This window comes from Carassius gibelio, chromosome B25 (genome assembly GCF_023724105.1).
Source record: "Carassius gibelio isolate Cgi1373 ecotype wild population from Czech Republic chromosome B25, carGib1.2-hapl.c, whole genome shotgun sequence".
Classification (NCBI taxonomy): Eukaryota; Metazoa; Chordata; class Actinopteri; order Cypriniformes; family Cyprinidae; genus Carassius; species Carassius gibelio.
Window position 1 is genome coordinate 19050617 of NC_068420.1, and position 25311 is coordinate 19075927.

A 25311-nucleotide genomic window follows, 5' to 3' on the forward strand; every position below is an offset into this window, starting at 1 on the left:
ACTGTTATTTATCTGCTGTGGGATCTTAGTTTACCACTGTTTTTCAAATTGTTTTCAAAAAAGGAACACACAAACATATACAAAGAAACACACACACACACACGGTCAAAGGTATCACTAAGATTTATAATGTTTTTTAAATAAGTCTCTTCTGGTCACCAAAGCTGCACTTATTTGATGATTTCTGAAGACCACGTGACTGAAGACTGGAGTAATGATGGTGAAAATACAGCTTTGATCACAGAAATAAATTAACATTTTATGATACATTCACATAGAAAAGGGTTCTCTTAAATTGTAATAATATTTTACAATTTTAAAGTATTTTTTTATCAAATAAATGCAGCCTTGGTGAGCAGAAGAGACTAAAGAAGAGACTAAACAAGAAGAAGAATAAAAAGGAAAAAAACCTTCTCACAGTAATACTTCAATGCCCATATGATTAGTTTTATTTAACTGCTTACATTTTCAAAACATTGCCTCTTTTTTGTTTTTTTACTTTACACACAAATCCAAGAAATGCTAAATGATTCAAAACATCTCAAAAGCAAACATTTGCAAACACTTTTGCCATAATATTAATTCCTCTTCGATTTTTGTGTGTTACATAAAGAATTATGTTGTGTTTTATGACTGAAAACGGAGTCAAAGTCGGAGAATTAGTGTATGGTTTTGCAGATTTGGTGTGTGCTTCTGCCGATTGACTCTCAGCTTTCAGAAAAGTGTAAAAGTAAAGATTTTATGTGCAAGCAGTTTTTTTAATTATTAAATAAGACATGAACCATCTGATATTATCTCCTCACTTATGTTTCTGTTACTGCTGTCAAGTGATTAATCCCATCCAAAATAAACATTTTTGTTCACATAATATATATATGTGTGTGTGTACTGTTTATTTATTATGTATATATAAATACACACACACACATGCATGTATATATTTAAGAAAAATGCTAATATATTAAATATATATAGTAATATAAATAAATAAATGCAAATATTTTCAAAATATACACTGTATGTGTGTGTATTTATATACACTTAATAAATAAACACCACACACACACACACACACATATATTATGTAAACAAAAACGTTTGGATGCGTTTGAAAGCTCTAGCTTCTACATTATAAAGGTTTTTATTTTTTTCGTTTATTGAGGTAACCGTTAGATCTTTTCAACATCATGAGATTTCCACACACACTTTCTCCACACAACTCGGGAGTTTTTATTCAGGAAAGTTCAGTCTGTTTAATAGTCTACTGGAAACGCTCGTTGGTAGCGTACACATTAACAGCACACTGTTAAACACTCCTCCTGATTATTTCTACAGACACGAACACACACTTGTGTGTATGTGTGTGTGTTTTCCTGCGGCGGGACGGGGGTCGTGGGATGAGGTCACTAGTGTCCAGTCGGAGCGGAGGAAGGTGTGTGTGTCCTGTGACGAGCAGAGTCCGCTTCAGGCCAGTGTTGAGACGTCAGGAACAATAATTGAGCAGAAATCCTGGGAGGAGCCCAGCGCTGGCAGACTGGGGTCACCGATGGAGAGGAGAACGGCTCAGTCATTAGTGCTGTTCACCGTCCCGTCGCTAATGTTCGTCACCTCCCTCTCTGGTGCAGTCTGCCGCACGGGACCATGGGTAAACTTCTCCCGACACGCCGTCAGCTGAGGAACACAACACAGGAAGGTGACGATCTGCGTCATATTCCACTGCAAAACCAACAGAGAAATTACGTTCCGCTTTACTTCTACCAATGAAAGTCGTGTCATTTTGCTGCTAATTCTCATTAACGCAATGTGTCTGACTGTTTACATGTTTACAGAATTATTTATTGAAGTATACCAAAATCTATATCTATTTTTTTTTTAATAAATTAAAGCCAGTACAGTACAACAAATACAATTATAATGTACAAACTTTCAAAGTTCAATAATATGCATATATTACAGTAATAAAAACTCAATTTGTGTCGGTCATGAAAATCAAATATATATATATATATATATTTTTTTTTATATAATTTACTGAATTATAAATTGTAAATTATATTTTTTTATCTATATGTATTTTTTTTATCATAAATTAAAGTCAGTATAACAAACACAATTATAAATGTTATAATAATATGCATATATTACAGTAATAAAAACTCGATTTCTGTTAACTGTCATAAAAGTCTCTATGTAAATATTGTTTTTATTTACATAAATAAACTGTAAATATTAAATATGGTATGCCAAAAATAATATTTTTTAATTATTAAATATTATATTTATATTTAAGTTATATTAAATTCATATTTCACAATATTTTTGCTAAACGTTTTCTTTTGTTTGTTTTAAGAAGACAATGGTGTTGAATTGATGTATGACTTTTATTATGTTTTTATTGCACAGTCATGTTATCAGCTGAAGACAAAATAGAAGTAAAACCAGTTTTGTTTTAAATGACTACACAATGATATTAATTATAATAATTAATATTATTATTCTTGTTAAGAATAATTAATTTTAAATAAGTAAACAAATAAATAACATCATTAATATAAAAAAAACTAGATACGTTTAAAAATGTGAATTACACTAAGTTTAAAATGTTGTTTCTTTTTGTCAAATAATCTGCAGAAATGTTTCTAGAAAACAAATCAAATCAGCGATGACGTGGGAAATCCAGATTTCACTGTATTTTTGGTCAAATAAATGTAGCCTTGGTGAGCAGAAGAGACTTTAAAAACATTTAAAATAAATGGACTTTTGAATGGCGTGTTTATAAATCCCATTATAGAAAGTGACAGTAATAGTAACATTGATGCTTGCTTTAGCAAACAAACGCCACTAGTAAAAACATAAATGTAATATTCCTCTCTCACAAGTGCTGGCCATTCAAGAGGCGTTTCTCAGCAGTTCTGTGGTGGTTGTTTGATGTGTGGTTTGTTTTGACTGGTTCCAGTGTGTTATGTCCTTCGTGTGTGTGGCACCTGGATCACGACACGACGCAGCGGCAGCTCATGCAGTCCTGACCGCTCTCGTCCGGCGGGTTCAGCTTCCTCATCTTGTGCTGACGGATCTCTCGCACCAGCGTGTAAAATGCATCCTCCACACCCTGCACACACACACACCACACACACACCGGGAGAAACACCAACCAATCAGTGCCTGACCAGACCAGATCAAGCTCAGAGAAACACTTCTGTGCACAGAAGCGGCAGTGAGTCATTCCCTGCAGTGTTATACAACACACCCTTCTGTGTGTGTGTGTGTGTGTGTGTGTGTAGGTGGCCGTGAGGAGAATTACAGCTAGGGTTGCAAAGGGGCGGAAAATATCCGGTAAATTTCCATGGGAACTTCGTCTGGAGAATGTTTGAAACTTACCCGGAATTTATGGGAATTAATAGAACATTTTGGGGAAAAAGTGTATCGTATACAAAGAAAAATATAAACATTTAGTTTGATCATTGGTTCACATGAATGCAAACTAATAACATTACTTTTCTGAGGTGGGGGTGGGGGGTTTGTTATGCTTTTTTCACTACTGTGCTGTAAAATAAAATAAGAAAGAGTATTTAATAATAATTAAAATAATAATAATAATAATAATAATAATAGAGGCAACTCATTTTAATGCAAAAACAATGTATGTATGAATTGGCCTGCAAACATTGAACTAACATTTTTGCCAAAAAGGAAAATTAACCGAAAACCTTCCCGTCTGAATTACTTCTAAGAGTAAATCATGAGAGTGTTTTTATTTTTGGGGTGAAATCTTTCTTTAAAGACCTTGTACACATCAAAAAGCAAAACTAAACTAAAAACACAAAACAAAGCACAAAAATAAAAAAGCATACAAGCACATCACAAAGCTCAAAACTAAAAAAGCAATGCTAAAAAAAAAAACATTAGAGAAAAAGGAACAAAAAAAAGCAAACAAACTAATTTTGTTTAAAAGCTCACAACAAAAAGCAAATAAAAACAGTACAAAAAACAAACACAAAAAAGCAAACAAACACATCACAAAGCTTAAAACAAAACAAAGAAATGCTAAAAAAAAGCTAAACAATTAAAAAAAAAACATACAAAAAAAGCGAAAGTAAAAAAAAAACATACAAAAAAAGCGAAAGTAAAAAACATACAAAAAAAGCAAAAGTAAAAAAAAACATACAAAAAAAGCAAAAGTAAAAAAAACACAAAAAAGCAAAAGTAAAAAAAAAAAAACATACAAAAAAAACAAAACAAAAAAAAACACACAAAAAAGCAAAGGTAAAAAAAAAAACATACAAAAACACAAAACAGCACAATGCAAATCTTAAAACAAAAAGCAATGCTAAAAAAACCTAGTCAGAAACAGTTTATTGTAGGTGGGTCAATTAATTTGGACATAGTTTACTCCGATGACTACACTTTAGGAAATGTTGAAACTAGACACCGTCTCATTAGTTTTGCTGCAAGTAATTAGATAAATAAAATTAGATGTGTTATTCTTTCAAAGAGTCACCTGTCGTGTTTTGGCGGAGGTCTCGATGAAGGGGATCCCGTAGCTGCGGGCGAGCTCCTGCGCTTGCCGTGTGTCCACCGTCCGGGTCGGGAGGTCACACTTGTTACCCACCAGCACCATGGGCACGTCATCCGAATCCTTCACCCGCTTGATCTGCTCCCTGAGAGCCACGGTCAAACACAACCAGACATAACTACACCTGCAGAAACCTGACTTCATTCAACAATGAGCTAAAGACACACAGCACATCCTCATCATACCATCGGTGTCCTTTCTTTGCAGAGCAGGAAACCCCAAATTAACTGCAACCAAGTGCTGTTCAAGTTCAACAGGACAGCTCCAGTAAACTAAAGGACCTTTCTATAAAACTCTTAAATGTTTTAAAAATCGCTCGTCGAGGAAAGGAAAATCCACACAAAAACTATAATAATAATGAAACATGTTAGAGATACCATTAAAATCACAACGACAGCCAATCAGAATCCATCCGGCTTTAAAGAGCTCAAACATGTAAAGCATCATTAGTCTCCAGTGTCACACGATCCTTCAGAAATCACTCTATTTTGACTGATAGTGTGTATAATATTAAAAATATCAAACAGTGCACTACTGCTCCCCACGGAGACCTGTACTTCATTTATTACAAATACATTATCTAGACCCCATCACACACAAACAACAACCAGATTGATGTAATCCAGTCATCCTCGTTTTGCTCTCTCTCTCTCTCTCTCTCTCTGAATCAATGCTAAGATGTTTTCAGGGGTCACAGGGTTGATGAGCTCACATAAGGAGGCGTCACACTTCTTTGTGTGATTTGCAGTTTAACACATCAGCTTTGACTCTTGGCCTTAGTAACTTAAAGTATTATTCCAGGTCATATTTCACACCAAAATTAAGAGAGACAGACAGCTGTGGAGTTTAGTTTCCAGCGATTTCTCTGAGAGTCCTCACATGCCACAGTTTTGAGTCTGAACGTCCTGTGAAGAGCACATCCAGGGCTTTTCACAGATACTACATGATTGGATGTTTCTTCGTGACCACTCCCTCTCCGTGGTCTTTTTAAAAAAAGCCTTGACATTCATTAAAGCTGCAGTAGGGAACTTTTGTAAAAATGTATTTTTTACATATTTATTAAACCTGTCATTATGTCCTGACAGTAGAATATGAGACAGAGAATCTGTGAATAAATCAAGCTCCTCTGGCTCCTCCCAGTGTCCTATTGCCATTTGCAGAAATACATCGCTCCCGGTAAGAAATCAACCAATCAGAGCTGCGGTCCGTAACTTTGTTTGTGTTCTAAATGTAGAAAAATGTGTATAATAAGTGAGTACACCATGAATCCATTTTCCAAACTGTGTTTTTGGCTTGTCCTGAATCATTAGGGTGCACCTATAATAAGTGTTTATATTCGGACTATTTTAGATTGCTTCGGGGGTACCACTGCGGAGTAACCCAGTACCTTTGTGATTCTTCATAGACATAAACAGAGAGAAGTAGTTCCGGCTACGATGTTCTTCCGCAAGACGCAAGCAGTTCTGTTTATTAACCGCTAGAGCGTCAAAAGTTACCTACCGCAGCTTTAAGTTATGGACATATGTCATAATAATTTGATCATTTAAATCGGACTAATTTTCAAATTGTTTGTCATACATCAACATCTCTGGAAAATGTTATGGGGTTTCAAACCCAAATATGACTTTCTGTTGTGAAACTGGACTTCAATTTCACCGGGACTAAAATCATGTTTATTACGTATTTTGGGAGACATAAATAAATGGGGAAATTTATTATATTTCAATATTGCTATGAAATATAACATTATTGTGAACATCTCGCCAATTAATACTCTCATTATTACGCTTAGTTTTTTCATTACGTTGCCCCAAAAACACATTAATATGCAAATTAGATACAGTTTATAGATACATTGTTTCTATTGCGAAATCCCGTTTACGGCCATTTCTCACACATTTTGGCTGAAGAAAAAAGTGGTATATCAAATCATTCTGTTATATCTTTCAGAACATAGTTGATAATCATCTTTATAGAAAGTTTTTTGTACAAAAAAAATTAAAGTTGATTTGTGATTAAAACAAAAATCCCACTGTTTTTGCCTTTTCATGTTTATTCATGTCTTTTTATTTATTTTAAAACAGGACTTTTTATTAGCCAGTCATAACAGAAGTTATCTACATATAGAATTTTAAAGTTACCACAGAAAAAAATAAAATAAATAATAATAATGTTTTTTTCAACCCGATTTTTTTCCCTGATATCCATTTTCTTCAAGATAAAACCAAGGATATTGAGATATTTTGAGGATTCCAAACAGGATTCCAAAATTCCAAACAGAGACCGAAGGTTTCATGTTGAAACACACACCTGTACTGATGGATGTCCTCGAAGGACTTGGTGTTATTGATGGCGAAGACACAGAGGAAGCCCTCTCCTGTCCTCATGTACTGGTCCCTCATGGCGCTGTACTCCTCCTGACCCGCAGTGTCCAAGATGTCCAGGAGACACGTCTCTCCGTCGATCACCACCTGCTTCCTGTACGAGTCCTGCACACACATCAACACCAACCTCTTGTTGACCGTTTCTGGTTTATTTCTTACTCCGCTATTTCACACACGTGGACATGTTTTGATGTCTTTTTTTTAAATGTGCCAAATAGAGGACTTTTGGGACAGGGAGACGGGGACTGAAACAGTAAACAGACAGCGGAGATGGTTGAGTTGTGTCCTGTCAGACGTGTGTGTTAGCGAAGAGCGATTGAGCCATAAAAAGGCCATTGTTTGTCCAGAGACGGGCGTGGCGGGAAAAGATGACAGAGAGAGAGAGAGACGTTTAGAAGCACGTACACACACACACACACACACACACACAGGCCGTGGGGAAACTGTGGTTTATTTGACGCTGGGTGTGCAGAGAAACACACAGACTGAGTCAGTGAATGGTGGGGATGGAGCAGTGATGCTGAGAGATATAGTGAAGAGACCGACCACTGCTCAGTTTAGTCAAGCATAACATACAGTACAAGAAAGCTAAGGATGTACCAGAATCCAAAACAAATAAAGGTTCACCCAAAATTAAAATTCAGTCATCAATTACTCAGCCACATGTCGTTCCAAACCAGTAAGACGTTCGTTCATCTTCAGAACACAAGTTAAGATATTTCTGATGAAATCCGAGAGTTCTCCGACCCTCCCATAGACAGCAAGCATCCTTACATGATCAAGGCTATTTATTCAACTTTATTCAACAATTTTTATTAGACTTTATTCAACAATTCGTCTCCTCTGCGTGCCATTTAAGAGAGTATCCACTGAATGAAATGCATGCATCGTTTTGAAGTTAAAAATGCCTTGATGGACTGGAGTGCTGTGGATTACTTGTGGATTATTGTGATGTTTTTATCAGCTGTTTGGACTCTGATTCTGACGGCACCCATTCACTGCAGAGCATCCATTGGTGAGCAAGTGATGCAATGCTACATTTCTTCAAATCTGATGAAAAAAACAAACTCATCTACATCTTAATGGCCTGAGGGTGAGTAAATATTCAGTCATTTTTCTAGCATTAAGATCAATAATGTTTTTGTTTTTTTCTACAGTATTTATAAATTAAATTCTTTGTTCATGTTAGTTAATACAAACACATTTGATAACTGTTAAAAAAAATGAAATTAAGATTTATAAATGCTTTTGTTTAGAGATGGACCGATTGCAATTTTCTTGGCCGATTCAGATTTTTTTGTTTGTGTGATCTGCTGATACCAATTTTTGCTGATTTCCAATTCCATGTGTGAGAGAGAAAGGGGTCGTCGGAGAGAAGAGAGCGAGAATGTGCGGCTGACGTGACGTTATTGCCTGTCCCGCTGGTAACAAAACAGGGGTGCGTTTCCCAAAAGCATAGTTGCTAACCTGTTAGCAACTTAGTTGGTTGGCAATGGGAAATTGTATTGCAATTAACGCTCCCCAGATCGGCTCGAAATCGGAAAGAAGTGAGACTGATCAGCTGGTCGCCAATCTTGTGGAAAATCGTCCGATTCGATCCCTGGCCGATCGGTGCATCTCTACTTTCATTATTAGTTTGTGTTAACTAATGTAATGTATGAAACCCTATTTGTAAAGAGTTACCAAATTTTTACAGCCCTACGATAAAGCATGATATATTGTGGATTAGGGATGTCACAATGACGACAACCATGATATTTAAAAAGTGAAATACTGATGCTAATATTGCACATTCAAAAACAATCGTATGATTATCTGCAATAATCCAGTGCCAGTAACTGGTTGACACTCCAACACAGTAGGTGGCAGTATTGCACCCAAACACTGACTGTCACCCGTCATGAAATGGAAAAAAGATGATGACGACACGTGTAATAATCTAATAAAATAATGCAGCTACAATAACAAAACTTTAAACTTGCAGCTTCAAAACAACATTGGGTCATAACTCCTATTGCATGGACAAAATACACACACACACACACACACACACACACAAGTGTTACCTCTATGGTGGGGTCGTATTCGTCCACAAAGTGGTTCTGGATGAGTTGGATGGTGAGAGCGCTCTTGCCCACGCCTCCAGCGCCCACCACCACCAGCTTATATTCAGTCATTCCTTCCCTCCTCTTCAACCTGAGGAGAAACCAGCAGCACCATCAATACAGACAGACCTCCACTGCATCCAGATTCACTGATTTCTATTATAGACACGACAAAGATCCTCTTCAGGCCTTGTATGTTTAGGAAAGGATTCATAATAAGTTGAAATGGGCATATGAGAAGTCCAAAGTCTCACTCGCTCAAATTTACATTTCAATTAAAGCCTGCAAATTATTACAAGCTGGTGCACTTTGGAGGTTTTTCTGTAGTTATTCATCCATATCAAGGACCAAATACAGCAAACCAAACTAGTGGTGAAGAAAGCTGACTGTGGTGTTGCTTCATGTCAACTACATCTCAGCCAACTAGTTATGTGTGAACACATATCATGTTCTGCAGCTGCTTGAGAGGAGATTACTCTTAATACCAGTAGGTGGCAGTAGTTTGTGTGCGTTACTCTAAAAAGGAAAACTGTAAGTGCTAGGACTGTGAATATACAAACTATAAACAAAGCAGCACTGCGTATTTTGCTAGCTTTGTCACTTTTACCAATTTTTTTGTCTTGTGTTCTAGTCTGCAAAGCTAAACTGTGGAAGCCCGTTTCCGCTACTGAATAAAAAAAAAAGTTTATATCTCACACTTCCGACTTTATTTCCCGCAATTGCATGGTTACATCTCAAAATTGTGACTTTTTTCTCAGAATTGACAAATAAACTCGCAGTTGCAAGTTATAACGTCAATGTTGCGTGATATAAACTTGCAATTGCAAGAAAAAGTAAAAATTTAGTTTTTATCTTGCAATAATGAATATTACTCGCAATTGAGCTTATATCACACAGTTCTGAGGAAAAAAAAGTTAATTCTGAAAAATTAAGTCAGAATTGCGGGATATAACCGTTGTTTGAGTTTATATCTCACAATTGTGAGAAAATAGAATTGCGAGATACCTCGAAGTCATAATTGCAAGTTTTTATCTTGCAGTTCTGACTTAATTTTTTGCAATTACGAGTTTATATTCCAGTATTGTGACTTAATATCTCACAATTGTCAGTTTATATCATGCAATGCTGAGAAAAATCAGACACAATTGTCTGAATTGTGAGATGTAAACTCACTTTTTTATTCAGTGGTGAAAATGGGCTTCCATACTGAACAGCCAATCTGGGATGTGTTTCCTAAACGCATTGTTAGCCAACTATGATCACAAGTTCCTTCGTTAGCAACAAACATTCGCAAACAGTATCGCAATCTTGTAGGGGTAGAACTACAGCTCTTACCATACTTTTACTATAATAAAACTGTTTAATTTTCATAAGGGAAATACTGTTGTTGTGTAAAAGAATGACCAAAAGACATAAAACCGTTTCAGTGTTTAGTTAAAAACGGTGTTGTGTAAACACCCCCTTAGTCCACCAAGACCACGAATCATGGAGAATGTATCCTAAAGAAATCTGGAAAGCTCTTTCATGTTCCCCTGTTTAGTATTCAGTGAACAAACTCGCACAGAACTGCAAGGAAGATTAACCATGAAATATGAAAAGCATTCTGGAACCTGAAATAAGACTCGAGATTGCAGCGCTCCAAGGTTTTATCTGATGTGATAACTGATCATTTTGTGGGTTTCAGTTCAAGTTTCAACACGGTCTAAAACAACATTAACGCCAGCTACCGTCCGTCCCTCACTGGTTTATCATCATAGGCTGGATGTCTCTGGTTTCGGCTGGTTGATGTTGTTTTCCTGACTGTGAGGTCATGTGGTTTCATTACATCTACATTTCTAAAGAAAAAAACAGCTCCTGACAAATGCAAGTCATTGTATATAGTATTGCCTTATTTGACTGGAGTTATTTATTTTTCCTGCAAATGACAAGTCAACGTCACTACAAATTAATTTTATTTCCCCCATATGTTGGTCGTACCACATGACTTTCATTTGGTGAAAGAATATTAACAACAAACAGAGAAGCACTTTTTCTTTCTAAGAAATATTAATCACAAAAAATACCAAACTAGCATAACTTTCAAGAAATTCATTATTTTAATGAGACTTTTGTTTCTTAATCATTATATTAGGACAGTCGCACCACTCTTGATTTTTAACGTTATTCCCCCAAATAATGTTAAAATGAATTTTAATTTAGAAATAATAATAAAAAGTTTATTAAAGTCATTCTGTGCATTAATTTTTGCATATTTGATGGTCACTCCGTATGACATTTTTGGTGCTATTAGTGCTACATTTAAACTTTTCTTGAAATTGGTATGACATTTAAAAACAATTTAAAAAAACAATAATACTTTCCATGAATACAGTATATTCTTACATTAGTCATATTGAGAGTTGCATTTTCTTTATTGCAGACACACTTTCTTGTCATTGACCCAGCTATAAGACATAACTCACTACAGAGTTCACTTTAAGACACAACAGCGGTGAACGTCCATGACACATCACCAGACAGACTATATTAGTCCCAGGGTGTGGGGTTTTACTATTAGATATCTATTTGTCATCAACTGAGGTGTGTCTGCACTCTGCAGCGTTAATGATTAATAAAAACATAATGTTTCTTGGTCCTGTGGAGACTGAAACAATCTGTAAATGCTGGACGATTAATGAGTAACGACACACACACACGCGACTGAGCTATTAAAGGCAAAGGGTAGGGAGTGCACACATGATAGACACTCGTACGTGTATATCACTGGTTAATTTTATTTATTTATTTTGCCACACCCTCATGCTTTTAGATACATCAAAAGAAATGTTGTTTCATTATTACATTTACATTACAAATGATTACATTTCAAAGAAAGATTATATTTTGACTCAAATTCCAAGCACTGATAAACTGCGCGAAGTGAGATGCAGTTGTTAAGAAAGTAAATATGTCATAATTTGTGGCTAAAAAGCCTGTTGATATCAGCAAGTCACTAGAAACTGAAAGTGCGTTAGTCATTTTCAGAGAAGTGAGTTATGCGTTTCTGATGTTGTTTTGTAAAATCTGTAGGTGAGTGACAGACAGTGCCACTTTCAGTTTCAATTTAACATGGATGAACAAAGTTTGCCCAAATATAGGACATCATTTGAATAAGCCTTCCAACTAAACTAGGACACAGCAAGGGGAGGATGAATGAGTCTCACACACACACACACACACACACACACACACACAGGGCAATGAAAGTTTGGTTAGGACCTTCTATCAGTGTGACATGTTGTTTGGGATGAACACTGGATCAGTAGAGACAGACTGCATGTCCCATCAGGGAATCTCCATCCCCACGCTCTCGAAGACTCATAATTAGCGCCAAAGTGCTGTGGGGCTTCAAAAGGGTCCTAATGAGCCCCCGTAGTCCTGAGCTGTTTGGGAATAAACCGTCTAAACCTCAGACAACACTTCGGTGGCCCGCAGTGAAAAAATGTCTTAAGTGTGTTTCCTGGGTGTTGCCATGCAGTTACGAAAGTGTTTTTGGTACGAGGTTTCTAGAGAGTTACTTTCCAACCTAAGATTGTAGAAGTGATGCAACCGAAAATATTCAGCCGAAATGGCAAACGCAACTAGTTAAATAAACAGACTTTGTAAACAAACTTTGATGTTGGCCTGACAAAGCCTTGTTTGAAAGTCGGAAATAACTTTGAAAAGCTTGAAAGATTTCACGAAAAGTCAATGAAATATTATTAATATGTTCTAGCACACTGCTAAAACGTTTAAGCAAGCTGCTAACAAGATTTATCATTTAGCACATTGCTAACCAAAATTGGCATTCTGCTGCCATGGTTTAACACTTTGCTAATATATTTTAATCCATTGCTAGTGTTTTAACATGTTGCCAGCATAATTTCATGTTGTTAAAAAATATTTTTTATAGTTTAGATCAGACATTTAAGTAAAAACTTCAGTCGAGTCATTTCGTAAAGATATTGCAACCCGAGTCAGGCCAGTCTGAAGGTCTGACTTGAGTTTGATGGTTGTAGATTGAAATCTCTAGGAGGGGACTGAAATCTTAAGAAAGCTTAAATATTACGCCATTGCCAACCTAATGATTTTGGAATAAGTATTTTTTAGGGGTTGAATTCACTGACCAAAACTGAATCTCAAACGATGCACTTTGACTCCATCTGCGTCCCTTTCAAGCACACAACATCGATAAAAATGTTAGCAGAGTGAACACACTTCACCATTTAAATTTTTTTTAAGAATAATTATAAAAAAAAAAAAAATAATGCTAGAGTAGCAATATGTCAACTCTGTTCATCTGAAATACTGAGATGTGGCTCGTTTCCAAATAACTTTACTGTTATCTTTATCACCTGTAAACATTTTATTGAACGAAGTACAAGCCTTTTGGGAAATATATTTGTGGTGGTCAATTTTGATAGTGACAAGCCGTCACAAATAACTCCGTGTATAGGTAATATATGTAATAGTGATAACTATAAACAGCTTGAAAGATCAAAGACATTTTTATACAACTCCAACTGGATTCGTCTGAAAGAAGAAAGTCGTATACACCTAGGATGACTTGAGGATGAGTAATTCATGGGCTAATTTTCATTTTACTAACCCTTTAATTTCAATTACTGAAAATGATTTGAAATAGTTTTAGAAATTAATATTCAACACTGGCCTTTACTGATTTAAGGTGGTGTTAACTGGTTTAACCGGGCAGGTCTTCGGCTGTTCTAGCTGATCTCCCAACCCAACCGGCCCAAAACCAGCAAACAGACCTGCTTGTGAAGACCAGAAAGCATCATAGACCTCCCTAACCCTAACCCTAACCCTAACTGCTGTAACCGGTGTTTAATAAAGATTCACAGGCACAGCGGTTCAATTACCCAAATGTATTACCTAAACTTTATTTTTGGTTTTCGTCTAAATTATAACTAATTTCAAATTTGTTGTTTCTCTAAATATCTCATTTTGAATCATCAGTAGGTCTTTGGTTATGACTCGGTTCCTCCTTTAATGGAAGTCTGGAGCATTTTTCACTGGTTTTATCATCTGTCGGGTGAATATAAGTAAGTGTGATTGCTTAGGAAAGCAATAGCATTCCTCTCGTCATCAAGCGATGTGATTTATCACTGAAAAACTACAGGCCGGGCTGAAAGCAAGAACTAGACATCGGCTCTGGGATCTGCCGCATACATACACCCCGTCACCATGAACGGCCAATGTGAAACCCTACAGTCCCTCTGGACGCTCAGGATAAACCTACTGACACTATCAGCTCTGCGTTTACCCACAAAACACAATACAAGAAAATCATTTGCCAAATCATTGTGATCTGACAGATAGGGTCATTTAAAATCACATAGTGCTAGACATTATGTTTGGGCACAAGTAAATGGTTTTCCCTGAGCAGCAACCCTACAAGAGAAGCAGGCCTAAGTGATTTCCAGTGCAGTTTGGACAGTCAAAGGAAGCTCACATGGGAGACGAAGGAATCGAACACTGAGGAACCATAACAGATCCAGGCTGAGCGAGCGACTGACATCATCCCCCAAAATAACCAGCACTGGCCAGATCATTACATCTGTCTAGCCTGAATGTGCTGCCCTACACTGCAGACACTTCAAGACAATGCTGGTCTGAACACATTACTGCACGGTATGGAGAAAGAATACATAAAATACCAAAAACAAATATGAAAACATCCATATATCTCAAACTCAGTGAATGATTCATGATGCAACAAAGTTTTCTGGTCTTAGCCAGTGTTATTGTAGTATTGTTCATATACTATAGTGTTTAATAATATTTAAGCATTTATTTTTAACTTAGTTTTAGTAATTTTACTATGTGATTGTCATTTTTATAGTCATTTTAATTATTTTTACTTTCAATTTATTTTAATTTAGTACTTTAACAGAAACTTTTTATTTACTTTACCTTTTATATTTTAATTAGTTTATTTTAGTATTGTTCATATACTATTATAGTATTTATATTTATAGTCATTTTAAATAGTTTTTTTCTATTTTAATTTAGTACTTCAACCTAAACCATTTTAAATTATTATTTTAGTTAGTTGCTATATTTTCATTTAGTTTTCATTTTAAGCTTTCCCATTTAACATTTATATTTTATTTCAGATTTGTTTTCCTGTAATTGAGATTTTTTTAAAAACTTTTAGTTTTAGATAACAATATCCAACATTGGTCCAAACACTTTTTATCAAACTTCTAAAGGACCGACGCACCTGCTGAGTGGCATCAAACAGCTTGAAATATAATAAATAATATAATAAATAAATAAATAAAACCAAATTTGTTTGAAAGAAGAAAGTCATAAAAAAAAAACGGGCAGTTCTAGTCTAGCTGATTTCTTAACCTAACCAGCCTAAAACCCTCTAAAACCAACCAACAGATCTTAATCCAGTTTTTCAGCAGGTTCTGGATCATATTTAAGATTCACAGTCAGACATAAAAGCATAAAAGTTACAGTTACATAATGTCAATTTAGTGTACTCTTCAAAGGGAAAAGAGTCTGTAAATACAGATTAATCGACTATTAATTCATTTAAAAAAAATGCATTACGTTACCTACCTAAACAGTTTATGGCTTCAGAAAAAAATACATTCATTTTGTATTAAAATCCACATAACTCGCTGTACAGTATAAAAATCTACTACAGGAGCAATAAAATATCAAACTTTTGTACTCAAGCGACCTTAACTTGCTTGATCCGCGTTGAAACAGATTAATAAACTTCCGCACTGCTCTTCATCGTCCAGAAATTACGAATCCTAGTATGCCGAGGCAACTTAATATTCATAAGCGGAGCCTTTCCTATTGGCGCGCCACCAAGAGACGTCAGCGGGAACTAATTGGTATTCATCAAACAGTCTTTCGCCATTGGAGCAAACACGGGATGGCCTACTTAATATGCATGAGCTCATCTTTGCCATAGTAGGAATTTGCAATTGTTCGTCCGGTACTATGGGGCGTCACCCGAGTTTATACAGAGTGCCTCGTAACGGTCACATGGATGACATCAAAACTTAACAAATCAGACAACAGACAACATGTTTACAATTCATCGACAGACGAGATTTTTTCCCGTTAACGACAAGCTGGCGGGAAAATTAGCAACGGTCAGTCTGATCGATTGTAGAGTTTGGTTCAGTGTAACGTTAACTAATATGATTCAGTGTTTAGATGCTTGAACGGATTTTATTGTGACGGGTGGATACAACTTAATCTAATTAAATAAATAAATACTACAGTATATGATTTTTTATTTCTATTTTAATCAAATATTTTAAAATTAAACGCTGATTATTAAAAGCACAGAACAGTAACGTTAATGGAGTCCATCGATGACTGATCGTCCACACATATGTAAACATTATCCTTGCAATTATAAAGCGCACCAATAATCGCCACAAATGAACTAAATGTGTGTGTATATTAATACAAAATATGTGTTTTAGGTAAACAGTACTTGCCACTATGAGTCGGTCCACTTGGTCACCTTACAATATTACACTGCAATCTAACGATTTATGCTTAAAATAAATACAAAAATAAATGTCACTTTACCTCTGATTCCCCGGATACAGCCCAGCTAACACAGTTACGTTGTGACGACGTAACTGGACCAGACCATATTCGTTGCAGCGACATCCCAAATAACGTTCCAGCGACGTAACTTTGTGATTCCCATATCCGTCGTGGCGACGTTATAGTGGAACGTCGCTGGAACGTGAGGAGTACGTCCCAGCGACCAAACTGTCACGTTATGAGAACGTTACTATAAAGTACCATATTGGTCGCAGCGACATACCATATAACGTTCCAGTGACGTAACTTTGTGATTCCTATATTCGTCGTGGCGACGTTATAGTGGAACGTCGCTGGAACGTGAGGAGTACGTCCCAGCGACCAAACTGTCACGTTATGAGAACGTTACTATAAAGTACCATATTGGTCGCAGCGACATACCATATAACGTTCCAGTGACGTAACTTTGTGATTCCTATATCCGTCGTGGCGACGTTATAGTGGAACTTTGCTGGAACGTGATGAGTACGTCCCAACGACCAAACTGTCACGTTATGAGGACGTTCCTATAAAATACCATATTGGTCTCAGCGACGTACCACATAACGTTCCAGTGACGTAACTTTGTGATTCCCATATCCGTCGTGGCGACGTTATAGTGGAACGTCGCTGGAACGTGATGAGTATGTCCTGACGACCAAACTGGCACGTTATGAGGACGTGACATTACAGGATCATATTGGTAATTCATATTTCACCTCACCATTACCTTGAAATACATAAAGAACTAATAAACTCAATTCATCTCTGGTGCAAAAAATAAACCTTATGAAATCTAATTGTAATCTAATTATAGGGGATTCATAGTTAATACATTAATTACATACATGCAATGCAAACAAATATAAAAACATTACATTCTAGTATAAAATGGACAAAAACACACTGCATTCATTCACAAATCAATATTTATTCTGCACTACTTTGTACAAATACGAAGCCAAAACATTTTGAACATCGCACCTGTTCTTTTAAACATGCAAAATGTTATGAGCACAGAAAACTAAACACATCAATTCATAGATTACACAATATAAACAATAGAACATTTTTATCTTAAAGATGGGGAGATGGTTAATGACGTTATTAGTGAAAATTAAAAATAATTATCAGTAAACTTATTGATACAACATAATTTAGTGCAACAAAAAATACATGATAAATAGATATGAAACAATTCAGCAGATACTGCACAGAGATACTGCACAAAGTAAAACTGTGAGCGTCGTATATGAGGCTCCTGGTATAAATGTCTGGTGGTGATGTGCTTTATTTACACGACATGCAGAAAAAAATTTAGGCTAATTCATGCGCACGATTTTCTATTTCATTCCCTCGATTTGCTAAAACGTGTACACTATTTATACATCAAGAGAACGAATTAGTAAATTGTGCATACGATTTAGCAAATCAATGAAATGTAAAAGTAATCGTGCACGTTTTAGCACATAGAGGGAACGAATTAGTAAATCATGGACATGATTTCTTTCTTTTTCTTGCATGTCATGATCAGGGCTCTGTGCTCACTATCAGAGGATAAAACTAAACAATAAAGCAATTACCAAAGAACCATAATTTTTGAGCTTCTCAGAAGAAAAACATTCATAAAGCGTAAAGATATGAAAAATGAACAATATAGAGATTTCTAGCATCTCTCCTGTATTATTTGTCCCACCCGAAAAAACAAAGTTTTTTAAGAAAATGAGCATATCGACTTTCTCAGAAGAATCTGTGATCTGTGATTACTGACTGTGGAGAAGACTCTTTCAGACAGTGCTGAGGAGGCAGAGTTAGGTGCTGGACAGCTGATAGAGAAGAGGAAGAGGAAGAGTGTGTTTCTTACCCCAGCAGCAGAAGACAGGCTCTTCTGAGGGAAGGACAGGAGGCTTGATGCAGTGTTTCGCTGTAGAACAAAGCTCCTTCTCAGCACCTGATCTTCTTCAGAAAAGAGTTCCTCTAGTGTAGAGTCAGACACTCAGACTTCTTGCAAACTGGAATCTTTTAATAACATTTAGCATATTATTGTAGCCATGTTCATTGTTTTTATTATAACACATGGCAAGTTTATGAGAAAATTGTTAAACGTGTTCTTCCTCCTCTTCTTCATCCTGGGCCTGCACTGTCAACATCCTTCTCTGAGCTGAAAGGGAGGATCATCTTGTTAATGTTGCTCATGTATGTTCACAACCAGTCAAAAATCTGGAATCTTTTCTTTATGGTTTTCAAGAGAAGTCTCTTCTACTCACCAAGGCTAGATTAATTTGATAAAAAAACATAACAGTTTTCATACTCTTTTTTTTTTAATATACTTAAACATATTTATTGAAATAATTATGAGGCAAAGTTGAATTTTTCAGTAACTTTACTCCAGTCTTCAGTGTCACATGATCTTTTTCATATACTGATTTGCTGATCGGGAAACATTGCTCATTATCACAAATCAGTGCATTTACATGCACCCAATCGCATTATTGCCGCTAAGATCAAAGTGTACATCTGATCATGACATACATGATGTAAATCACATCTGTAGTTAGCTTACTACGGTCCTTAGTTCCACTGAACTCTATTGGTAACGAAGGAACTTTTTGAACAAAGTTGGTTTTAGGGAAGCGCACCCCATATTAGAAATGATGGGGAAGAAAACTTAGCATTTCTGGAAAGTTGAATTTTTTCTTCATTATTATTTTATAAAACACAAAGTTCAAAACATTGAAAAAAAGGTAATATTTTGTAAAATTACAAAAGTCTTCTCTACCACTGGTTTTCAATTTTATGCATTCTTGCTATTAGCCAACCCCCCCCCCCCCCCCAAATAAAATAAATAAATAATAAATAAATATAACTGTAGTGTAGACAAAATGTTTGGGCAGCACAACTGTTCGGAACAACTGATAATAATCAGAAAAATGTATTGAGCAGTAAATGTATTGAGCAGTAAATCATCATATTAGAATGATTTCTGAAGATCATGTGACACTGAAGACTGGAGTAATTAATGCTGAAAATATAGCTGTGCATTATAGAAATAAATTCAACTTTTAAAATATATTTAAAACTTTTGACCAGCTGTGTACATTGCCACATTTAAATGAAAACTCAACTTGTAATAATGCACACATTCTCAAAGAACTTACATTCTGGTGATTACTTCCTTCCCTCACTGCTGTCAGTTCCCTTCAGTCGTTCCCAGACCTCCTTGTTTTTAATCTTTCCCTCAAATCTACAGAAACAAACATCATTTTACAGACAATTTGGATAAGTCACGAATTGCAATAATAAACTATAATCACAATGCTAAATTACATATATATATATATATATATATATATATATATATATATATATATATATATATATATATATATATATATATATATATATATATATATAAAATTATAAATATATATTGAATCGGGACACAAGTATCGGGATAGTATTGAATTGGCAGATTAGCGTATCATCCCAGCCCTAGTTACTACAGTCAAAACAATGAAACTCTCTTCAAGAGCGCACAATAACTGATATTTAAAACTGTTAAAAGAAAAGGCTCAAAATATTGCACACATATAATACACAACAATATCTCTTCCTTTGGTGTTTTGAATATTTCTATGAGTAATGCTACACGCTGTGACTTTGTGTTGCTTCAAGTGCATCATTCTGCGCACTGGTTGTGTTTACGCGATGCACGCTGTATAGGAGCCATACCCTTTCGTATGATAATACATTAGCACAATGAAAGATTCTTGTTCTGTCCCATCTACCACATGTTGCTGCCTTCATTACTGTGCTATAAATTTAAAAGAAATGTATTTTACACACACATACATTACACACACACACACACACACACACACACACACACACACATATATATATATAGACGGTTTCAACGGCAACAACATAAACAAACGTTACTGCACATGCGCGCTTTTGTGGACCTAACCTAACCGGTAGACTTCCAAATAGAATCAATAACAACAGCCAAGTCCCTCTAGAGTAGATGTTTTTTGATAACAAACAAAATATGTTTGCTGCGTGGATCAGGTGGACTTGATGAAAATGCTAATTCATCCTTTGCCAGCAGGAGATGTTTTAAAGCATAGACATAAAGTGCGAGAAATAGAGGTTTCCCCAGTAACAGCTGTAAACAAAGCAGAGCTGGTACGCTCACACGCTGCTTTATCACGCATATAACATGCAAATCTTCCTTTAGAAATACAGCGATATAAAAACACCTGTGCCTCGTTTTGATATTTAAACATATAAATGTTAGGAATTATTAAACGTGCAGTACGTAACGTTACTCATGTTTATTCAACAAAGCCTTTTTGAAAATCGATCAGTTTTAAAATTGTGGCGAGTCTCCAAAAATAAATAAATGTATGGGAACACATCCCACAGCACAACCACCTGAGCCCAACTTCAGTCTACTCATCACCTTGACTTTAACTGCGTTTGTAGATGGCACCGCAGCCAGACCGATATACACAACACAGACTGGAAGTTAACTTAGGTCCAGGGGCATGCGTCCGATGAAACTGTCTAATATATATATATATATATATATATATATATATATATATATATATATATATATATCAGTTTGAGACCAAAGGTTTGGACACACCTTCTCATTTAAAGAGTTTTCTTTATTTTCATGACTATGAAAATTGTAGATTCACACTGAAGGCATCAAAACTATGAATTAACACATGTGGAATTATATACATAACAAAAAAGTGTGAAACAACTGAAAATATGTCATATTCTAGGTTCTTCAAAGTAGCCACCTTTTGCTTTGATTACTGCTTTGCACACTCTTAGCATTATCTTGATGAGCTTCAAGAGGTAGTCACCTGAAATGGTTTTCCAACAGTCTTGAAGGAGTTCCCTGAGAGATGCTTAGCACTTGTTGGCCCTTTTGCCTTCTGTCTGCGGTCCAGCTCACCCCTAAACCATCTGGATTGGGTTCAGGTCCGGTGACTGTGGAGGCCAGGTCATCTGGCACAGCACCCCATCACTCTCCTTCTTGGTCAAATAGCCCTTGATGCCTTCAGTGTGACTCTACAATTTTCATAGTCATGAAAATAAAGAAAACTCTTTGAATGAGAAGGTGTCCAAACTTTTTGTCTTTACTGTAAAATATATATTTTACAGTTTTTTATATTATATATATATATATATATACACACACACACACACACACACACACACACACACACACTTTTGCTCATCCTGTCATACCAGTGACTGGATGTTACTGCAATAGACTTTGCAGCATTAAGGTTAACAATTAATCGATTATTTGATTGTTAATTTAAACGACGATCGATCATGGAAATGATTGAAAATTGACATCCCTACACAGAAGTATAGAAAATTCTACATTGATTTAAATTTTTTTTTGCAAAAAACGACACTGATATCGGATCAGAATTACTGTCTCTTCTCATAGTGACAGCCAATCACATTAGTTTTCTGGTTTTGCAAGCACTTGATTGGCTTGCGTCTGCGCTAGGGTATTTGCATAAGATGTTCTGACTGGAGGACGGCTGCATTGGTGCTTGAAAAGTCTTCAACTTCTATTTAGAATTAATTTCTAGAATTGATTTCACCATCCTTGACGTCACTTCATTTAAAAGTAAACGAGAGGCGTTGACGCCCCGTGTGATGGGGCGTTATATGTCTGGATACTGCTGCACAAATCTTTCAACAACGAGAAATGTAGTTGCAGCACGGCCTTACATCCAGGACAGCAGAATGGTCAGGATGACCTGAAACACATAACCAACTGAAATCAATTTAAAAGTATTTAGTCTTGCCTGAGTGATGCCTGAGTGATGCTGAAACAACCAGGTTTAGTTTTTCAACCAGGAGAAACTGCTTCCTGTGGAACAGTCTCCATGAAGAATGATCTCTTGATCCTGGATCCTTGCTGCCATCCACGCAGAGATGATTTGGAGGATATGTGGTTGTGTCTAAAGGGTAATGAATCAATGTTACAAGAATACTGATAGCAGCACTATTGATCCTGTACCTTATGTAAATGTTTTCAGTACCGAACAAGTCAGGAACCAAAATAGTACCAGTTCTTGAAACCCATCTCTACTTGTAATAGTTGTCTTGTTGCTGCTGCCCAGACTGTCTCTTCCCCTGATGATAAATATATGTGCTCATTTTAAAGCAATAAATAATACATTTAAATTACTAGGCGTTAACAAATATATTTCCTTATAAGGAACTCACTGAATCATGGACTCAACTGGTGGTTGTCAGGCCCTAAGAAAGTGAACAATTTGTTTACTTTTTGTGAAACGAAAGTATCAGATCAATTTGAGAATTAAACTAGCATTAAAAAGCATGCATGTGAAAAACACCATCAACACCAATAATGAACAGATGACAGAATTTACAAGCCTGCCACTTGAGGGAGAAAAGGGGAAATTATTAATCCCACATAACGTTACACAGAACATGATTTCGGCAGCCTCGGTCTAATTATATTATATATCGGATTATATTCAAGTTCACAGCATGGCTAGCATGAGCATCATCAAGCTCGAGCAGCAGGTAAGTTATTCAAACAAACTAATTAACGTTACTACGGTTAAAAATTTAATTATTAGAAAGTTAACACTGTATAGTTTATAGTGATAAATTTCAAATAATTTAAAACAGGTAAGGTTAAATTCGATTTTAACAGTTACCGTTACCTTAGACCACCTCTGAGACTGCTTTTGAGCTAATTAAACAAACGGAGCATTTATTTATTAAATTGAAAGAGATAACCTACAAAAATACAAAACACTACTCCTCTTTGATGGCATTTAACGTTATATCAAGTTAAAATCTATGAATAAAAGTAGATTTATAGGACTTGCCTTTCCTCCGTGTCCGTCCGCTGGAAGTTGACCGTTATAAAATGACGGGCACGCGCACGTCGCGCACTTCACTCAGAAAGTGACGTGCGCTGCTAGTTTAAGGTTTAAATGTTAATATGTTCCGTACTCTCTTTCATTAACAAACATTATCACCATTTGCTAAGTAAATTGTTTATTTTATTGTTCTTAAACTGATGGCATATATATATATATATATATATATATATATATATATATATATATATATATATATATATATATATATATATATATAATTATTTTAACATGCTTGATTAATTTTTTTGTATATTTCCCAAAGAATATGCTGTTCAAATGGTATCTTAATAATAATAATACATCTAGTGCAATAATATTAAAAGTTATCTGAAGACCAGCTGACCACGTCGCTACAATGTCCCCAATGGGACTAACTAGCGACGTCTTTTGAGTACGTGCCCACGATGTTTCTGGGAAGTTAGCCAAGATTTAAAAAAATGGAACTTTACCACGACGTCCTCACAACGTTGCCATAAAGTAATGTCGCGCTGACCAAATGACGACTAACTGGCGACGTCCTCACAACGTTCTGTGTTTGCTGGGAGTCAATCTCCAGGAGATTTCGTTTATTCCGAGATTTTCTCGGAGTGCATTAGATGTAGCAGACAGTCCAGTGTGAACAATGTGCTCCGCTGTAGTGTTTAAATGTGTGTGTGTTTTGTGTATGTGTGTGTGCGTGCGTGTGTTTGTGCGGAGTAGAGCCTACGCCCAGCCCCAAACGACACTAGCCCCGCCCCTTAGTCCAGTCACCAATCCCACCACAGCAAAGGCTCAGCTTATGAATATTAAGTAGGTCCTGGTGACGTGGTCCTGGGCCACAATCGTAAAGTTTTTGTATTAATAAAAAAAAAAAAAAAAACACACATCCAATAGCTGTCCATTAATATTTGTTAAATTTATGACTATTGTTTGTATACTATTACTGATAATTTTAATTTATAATTATATTACTGTAACTGTAGTTCTATCATTACTGGTAAATTCACATTTGTTTTTCAAACATATATTTTTTATTCATGTATTTAGTTTTAAACCTTTGTGTATATTATGGCCAGTCTTTGTCTTTTTAAGTGAGTACATTGGTGCTGATGTTGCTCTTCTGCTCAGTTTTTGGGGAGTATATATTCAAAGACTGTTTCCGCACCACAACAACTGAACGCGCAATAATAAGAACACTAAACCATAAAGCATCTTAATAATGCCAATATTTTATCTATTACTGATGCTTCACTGAAAATCACATTAATTATGCTCAAAAGATAAGAACATAGTTAAACTGTATGAAATACAATGCTATTTTAAAAGTGTTTGAAATTGCAATTTTCTCCAAAACTGTTAATATTTCTTCAGGACAGATGCAATAAAGGTTACAGATGTCATTAATGATATCAAACACCACTTCCTCTTTTCATTTCATCTAAACATAGGCTATTAATAGCCCTGGAAAAACAGCATTGTCTCTTTTCATTTTAACATATTAATAGAATAAAGACCAAAGATTACCTGTTAGATTTACCCCAAATGAGTTATATCTCATGTTTAACCACTACAGAGACATCAGAGCCAGCGGGAAATGTCAGAAGGACTAGCCGAGGTTAGGCTGCTCTCATCGGGAAACATGAGCAGATTTTATTTTCAAACAGCTACATTCTCACCTGAAATATTCCGAAAACTACTTG

General features: G+C 35.8%; 1 protein-coding gene across 5 annotated transcripts; it reads right to left on the reverse strand.

Moving 5' to 3' along the window:
- Nucleotides 1–420: 420 nt before the first annotated feature.
- LOC128013758 (GTPase HRas) lies at nt 421–24323 on the reverse strand. 5 transcript variants are annotated; one of them, XR_008183395.1, is made up of 7 exons: nt 24176–24322; nt 16668–16685; nt 9024–9153; nt 6884–7062; nt 4499–4658; nt 2877–3109; nt 421–1671 (listed from the first exon to the last, which is right to left on the reverse strand). XR_008183395.1 is itself a non-coding variant. In XM_052596962.1 (7 exons), the coding sequence occupies exons 3-6, from the start codon at nt 9132–9134 to the stop codon at nt 2990–2992; spliced, it is 570 nt and encodes a 189-aa protein (XP_052452922.1). In that variant the 5' UTR covers nt 9135–9153; nt 16668–16685; nt 24176–24323; the 3' UTR covers nt 421–1716; nt 2985–2989. The 5 variants fall into 5 exon arrangements, 4 of the variants coding, with proteins under 4 accessions (XP_052452922.1, XP_052452921.1, XP_052452924.1 ...); XM_052596962.1 differs by having other exon boundaries at nt 421–1716; nt 2985–3109; nt 24176–24323; XM_052596961.1 differs by having other exon boundaries at nt 2985–3109.
- Nucleotides 24324–25311: the final 988 nt, after the last annotated feature.